Source organism: Phoca vitulina, unplaced genomic scaffold (assembly GCF_004348235.1).
Source record: "Phoca vitulina isolate PV1807 unplaced genomic scaffold, GSC_HSeal_1.0 scaffold5, whole genome shotgun sequence".
NCBI lineage: Eukaryota > Metazoa > Chordata > Mammalia > Carnivora > Phocidae > Phoca > Phoca vitulina.
In genome coordinates, this window is record NW_022589708.1 from 72,604,253 (window position 1) to 72,610,688 (window position 6,436).

A 6,436-nucleotide genomic window follows, 5' to 3' on the forward strand; every position below is an offset into this window, starting at 1 on the left:
AAGCTCTTAACAATAAAGGTTTGAATATTTAGCTGTGATCGGGTCTCTGGAGCTCCCCCCCCCTTATCTTTTAAAATGCAAATCGTGTTTCGGGGGGTTGTGCGCCGGGTGCGCGCTGCGCCTCGACGTCTCCAGCCATTGGTGTCTGTGTCATTACTAATAGAGTCTTGTAAACACTCGTTAATCACGAAAGGCCGCTGGCCTGGGGCTCCGCACTCCAGCCTGTGGCGGGTCTTCCCCGCCTCTGCAGCCCAGTGGGAAGGAGGTGGGAGGAAAGAAGGAAGAAAGGGAGGAGGGAGGAGGCAGGCCAGAGGGAGGGACCGCCTCAGAGGCAGAAGCGCCGCGAGGAGCCAGCGGAGCTCCGCGGGCTGGGGCGCAGCCAGCCGCCCTTCTCCGCGCCCCCTCGCCCCTTCCCCTTCGCGCCCTCCGGCAGCCTCCAGCGTCGGTCCCCAGGCAGCATGGTGAGGTTTGCTGTCGGGCCCTCGCCACCATGTACGTGAGCTACCTCCTGGACAAGGACGTGAGCATGTACCCCAGCTCCGTGCGCCACTCTGGCGGCCTCAACCTGGCCCCGCAGAACTTCGTCAGTCCCCCGCAGTACCCGGACTACGGCGGCTACCATGTGGCGGCTGCGGCCGCCGCGGCCGCGAACTTGGACAGCGCGCAGTCCCCGGGGCCGTCCTGGCCCGCCGCGTACGGGGCCCCGCTCAGAGAGGACTGGAACGGCTACGCGCCGGGGGGAGCCGCGGCCGCCGCCAACGCCGTCGCCCACGGCCTCAACGGGGGCTCCCCGGCCGCCGCCATGGGCTACAGCAGCCCGGCCGACTACCACCCGCACCACCACCCGCACCACCACCCGCACCACCCGGCCGCCGCGCCTTCCTGTGCCTCGGGGTTGCTGCAGACACTCAACCCCGGCCCTCCCGGGCCCGCCGTCACGGCCGCCGCCGAGCAGCTGTCCCCCGGCGGCCAGCGGCGGAACCTGTGTGAGTGGATGCGGAAGCCCGCGCAGCCGTCCCTCGGAAGCCAAGGTAGGCGGTGGCGGCGCCCCGCAGGACCGGGCTGCCGGGCGGGCCGCGTGTCCCGGGCGGACGGAGGCGTCCAGAGCTGTCCAGGAGCTCCGCGCCAGGAGGGCCGGCCCGGGAGACCAATTCAGGGGGCCTCGACCGCGGGGCTTCTCTCCTGGCGCCTGGGCTGGCTGGGGGGCCGGGGGGGAGTGAATATTTTGGTTTCCCAGCCCGTGTTCGGCTTAGGGCAGAGGAGCACCTTCCTCTTTCAGGGGTCCTTCATTCGTACGGTCCCAACACTCTCGGGACACTCCCAGGAATGTCGGCGTAGCACGGCTGTGCAGGAGCGCCGCCTCCCCACTTGCTGCCGCTCGCGCTCGCTGCGCAGCTTCGAGCCGCGGGGCAGAGGAGCCTCGCACTCGACCGGGCCGGGCTTTAGAGCATTTCTTTCCACGCCCTTGAGCCACTCAAGAAGAATGGTGGCCTGGGGGACCAGGAGGGCTGCGAGGCTGTGCGTGGAACCAGATTCGGCCATTCGGGCCAATTCAAGGGATCTCAAGAGCTATGGCGAGTAGGGAGACCGAGCAAAGCTGCAGTTGCGGGAAAGGTCCCAGGAACCAAGGGGAAAGGAGCGCGCCCCCTCATTGAACCTTTGATTTGCAAAGGAGTTAGTTCAATCAAAAGCTGGAGGGCTAGGAGCAAGAAGTCGTGGGGGTCCTCCTGTGTCTGCGGAGGGGGAAGGGGAGGAATCCTTGGTGAGGATTCAGCCACTGCTCCAGACAGGGATCATTTCTCCCCACCCTTCCTTTCCAGGGTCTCAGGGGTCTGTGTGTGTGTGTGTGTGCGTGTGTGTGTGTGTGCACGCGCACCTACGTTCAAGAAGCTTGCTCAGGAGATGTCCCTGCAGACATCCTAGGCTTGCCGGATTGTGGGGGCTCATTAGTTCTGGGTCTGCCCCTTCTGGTATCGGGATGTGTGTCAAAGTGGGAAGGAAGTGCGAATAGGTGTGGTGGGAGAGTCCTGTTGGCGTCCCCTTTGCACTCCTCGAAGTCTTCCTAGCCCTCTGCACTTCCGCTTTTTTCTCTTCCCTTCTTTCTGGCCCAGCCCGGCCCGCATACAGGTTATGGCCACTTTGCAGAGGTTTATAGCCAATTACAGCCGTATAAATCAGAGAAGTCCTTGGGGGCTGTCTCTGGGCATCGGTATTTGCGTCACTGGGCACATGCCGGGTGGGAAATGCGGCCGCCCAGGGAGAGGGCCACAGGGCCAGCCTCGGAGCCTCGGCTAGGTCCCTTCCCCAAGAGGAGGCGCCCTCGTCTGAACAGAGCGCCGTCTCAGAGAAGGCTCTCTCTTAGGGAGCCTGCCTGGGGCGCCACTGGCAGCGACCGGGGGCCCTAAGGGAGACCTTTGGTGTGTCCCGGGAGAGTGGCCGCCGGGCCTGGGCCGGGGAGGGGGAGAGGGAGGGGAGCCACAGGAGCCCAGGCCGCGGGGTCAGCAGATGAGAGGCCGCTGTGATGTCCCGCGCCGAGGTGGTAAGGCCGCAGTCGGCGCCGGGCGCCCTTGTGATGTTAATGTCGGGAGGCCGCGGCCCGCGGGCCAGAGCCCGACTCCTCTGCGGAGCATCATCTGTCAAGGGGCTAGGGGGTTGGTCCTCGGCCCGGCTCGCTTTGATATACACCTTCCCAGCCCTGCCATTGTCTCTTTTAGGGCCCGGAAAGAGGGTGGTGACTTTCGCAGTCAATAATGAATTCTCACAAGTCCCTCTCATCTCTCCCCTCCTCCAGCCCCCTCCTCGGTTCCCAGGGGGTGCGGGGCGCCTCCAAAGCCCTTGGGGCGCGGGCCGCAGCGCGCTCAAGGGTCCTGGTCACCGCGTTCCCGGCCCATCCGGGGTACTGAAAGGAGGGCGCTGGATCAAGAGCCGCTCCCAAGCACCCCAGGGCGAGCACCGCTACTGGGATGTTCAGCTCCGAGAGCTTTTTTGGCGCCCTGCTCCGCAGCCCTGGAGGTGCGCGTTAGGCTCCCACCTGGCAGCAGGGTCAGCGACGCCTGATACTACCTGCGTGACCTAGTCTGATTCTCAGTTTTCTCATCTGTAAAACCGGGCGACTACCGCTGGCCGCCTCGAGTGGGTTTGAGGCGGGCAACGCGTGTGAACGCGCCCTCCACTTGGAAAGCTCTCAGAACGTGTTAGTTCCCTTCACTTTCCTAGCGGGCGCTGGGTCGGGGCCGCTGCGCCCATTCAAATGCGCCTGCCGGGCCGTGTTTATGTTAATGCGCCTGGCGGGGAGGGGGATGAAAGCCGGGACCGCCATTTGCTCAGTAGTGGTAATTCAAACAGAATGCGGTTGTTATTAAGGCATTGAAAGGGCTTTTCTTTGATAAGATCGCCTTGTCCTGCATTGTTTGCGGCTGTGTTCCCCTTTCAGCGGCTCGGGGGAGCTCCCTCTGATCCGGCCTGTATCTTCCCAGGGCGCTTTTGTTGTGGTTTGCAAAGGGTTCTACCTGAACAAAGTCGGCCTGCGGGGCATTAAACACCTCCAAGAAACTCCCAGACCCTTTAGATCTTCCTGTAGGACTGGGCACCGGGCGGCTGAACCTGTTCGGCTGCAGGAAGACCTGGACCTGGGGCCGCAAGGAGGGAAGAGCTCCCGGCCAGGGCCCTGCCAAGGGTTGACCCAGGACAGACCCGGGGCAGACGCCAGGCTCGGGCCTGCTCCAACCACAACGGCACTATTTGTCAAAGCCCTTCAGTAAAACAATCCATCTGAGGTTTAATATGTTGACTCAATCCAATGAGCATAGATCACTGGTCTGGATAGCTCTGGCAGAGTTTGTAGCAGAAATAAATGGGGGATTAAAAAAGAAAAACTGCTAAATGCCAGATCAGATTCAGCCAGGTATACAATGTTGCCAGCGGGAGGGTTTTTCTGCCTGCCAGACCCCAGCTCAGAATTCCACCAGATGGGCCAAGATTCTGGTGACTTGAGGGAACCTGTCAGCTCCTGCACCCCCTTTTCCACTTTTAATAAAGCAAACAGAAAGTAACACCACCATCCCACACATTGTCACCAGCACATACCCACATCCCCAGCTGTTTTTAGGGTGGTCTTCCATCTCTGGCCGGCCTGAAAATCTGAATACTCCCAGCACTCTGGAGATTCCGTCCTGCCCCCTTGCCCTTTGGGCCTAGCCTGCTGCAGTACTATATTTGGTTTCCAGAAGGGTGGTTGGGTTCTGTTATCATGTGCCTATGCGGTTTTAGTTTTTCTTCATTTTTAAAAACCACTTAACCCCAAGGTTAGTTTAGTTGTCTTGGATAGCCTCGCACCCTCCCCTCAGGACCCCCTGGGGGGTCTTGTCAGACCTGGCAGGAACCAGCCAAACCCTGGCCCCCTGGGGTGATGGAGGAAGAGAAATGGCCCTTGGGTTAGGGAGGTTTGTCATTACCCATGACTGATGGGCCGCCTTGCAGTTCTCAGCCTAATTTCTCCTTCCTCCACAGTGAAAACCAGGACGAAAGACAAATACCGAGTGGTGTACACGGATCACCAGCGGCTGGAGCTGGAGAAGGAGTTTCACTACAGTCGTTACATCACCATCCGGAGGAAAGCCGAGCTGGCCGCCACACTGGGGCTCTCCGAGAGGCAGGTGGGAACCGCCTTGCTCCCTCCAGGGCCTGGTCACTGGCTGGGGGTCACGGGGGGGGGGGTTCCTCTGGCAGAGTTAGAAGCTGGGCCCCAGAATCCACCCAGTTCTGTGGGCAGATTAAAGTAGGAGGATAGAGGGGCACCCGGCTGGCTCAGAGCATGCAATTCTTGATCTCACAGTTGTTGAGTTCAAGCCCCACGTTGGGTGTAGACCTTACTTAAAGTAAGTAAGTAAGTAAATAAATAAATAAATCCGGAGAATAGAGAGTATTTCCTTCTGAATGCTTTTAGAAAAGTTTCCTTCCACCTCTAGTTGTCTTTTTTGGATGTTAATTTTTTTTTTTTTTTCCTATTCTCCGGGACCTGGAAGGTGCAAGAAAAAAACTGAGTAGTAGTTTAATCCACAATTCTGTTTCGGTGAAAGAAGACTTAAAGACCTATTTTCTTTGTGCGCAACACCATACCTGGGGAAAAATTAATATAAGACCCTAATCCCTGCCCATAAAAACGAGAGTGAGGTTTGACTCATGAACACTCTATATGGTCTAGAAAAAAAACAGGCAAAATCCACCACTGGGAAGCCCCACATTAAATCTCATTCTCAGGGGATGCCTGGGTGGCACAGTCGGTTAAGCATCTGGCTCTTGGTTTCGGCTCAGGTCGTGATATCAGGGTTGTGGGATAGAGCCCAGCACGGAGTCCGCTTGGGACTCTCTCTCCCTCCCCCTGTGCCCCCCCTCCCCCCCCCCCACACGTGCACGCACGCCCTCCCTCTCTCTTTCTCAAATAAATGGATAAATCTCTCTTTTTTAATCTCGTTCGCAGCTTTAAGGTGAGGAGTATTACATTTCCGTTTAGCTTTGAGAGGCCCAAGGTTGTCATTTTGAAGTATATCCATGCTGGTCTTCTCTTGCTTGTTGTAGAAAAGGCTCTGCAGTTTCTGTTTTCCCAGGTTCTGAGACTCTGAACTCTGGCAGTAAAGCTGTAGATAAAGGCTGCTCTGGAAGGAAACGTGGCGAACGAGGAGGGAGGAAGGCGCTTCTCTGCCGAGGCCGTCGTGGGCTCAGGGGAGGGCTGCGGCGCTGGGCTGTCCTGGGGCTCTCGGATGGAAGGCTGGGAGAACGCCTGGGGATCCTGGAGTCCGAGAGGGCACTTCTTCAGTTGGAGAGGGACGTACTGCTGCTGGTGCTGAGGGCCATTCCTTTTCCCGCCTGCATCGGCTCCTTCACCACCCTCTGTTTTTCTCCGCTTTCCATTTCTAGGTTAAAATCTGGTTTCAGAATCGCAGAGCCAAGGAGAGGAAAATCAACAAGAAGAAGCTGCAGCAGCCGCCGCCGCCACCGCAAGCCCCGCCGCCTGCCCCGCCGCCTCCCCAGCCGCAGCCGGGCCCTCTGAGAAGCGTCCCGGAGCCCCTGAGCCCCGTGTCTGCCCTGCCAGGCTCGGTGCCGGGCTCCGTCCCTGGGGTCCTGGGCCCGGCGGCGGGGGTGTTAAACCCCACTGTCACCCAGTGACCTATAGTGGCCGGCAGCAGCGGAGCGGTTCCGGGCTGAGCCACGAGGCGCAGAGACTCGGCTAGCATCCTCAGGAGAGAGCCGCTCCCCTCCCATGCACAAGTGCACGCCCGCTCACCGAGCTCTCAGAGGAAAAATGGGGGCCGGGAGTAAAGACAAGTGGGGTCAGAGGCCTCAGGGAAGACATTCTCCCAGATTTGGACTTCTTCTGGTCCGACCTTCTGCCAGCCAGGAGATGCGCTGTGACAACCGGGGCTTCGCTTAGTACTGG

General features: G+C 59.6%; 1 protein-coding gene across 1 annotated transcript; it reads left to right on the plus strand.

The window, feature by feature from the left end:
• The first annotated feature begins 490 nt into the window (after positions 1-490).
• CDX2 (caudal type homeobox 2) lies at positions 491-6,165 on the plus strand. The gene is made up of 3 exons (XM_032402500.1): positions 491-1,031; positions 4,510-4,655; positions 5,917-6,165. The coding sequence occupies exons 1-3, from the start codon at positions 491-493 to the stop codon at positions 6,163-6,165; spliced, it is 936 nt and encodes a 311-aa protein (XP_032258391.1).
• The last annotated feature ends 271 nt before the right edge of the window (positions 6,166-6,436 follow it).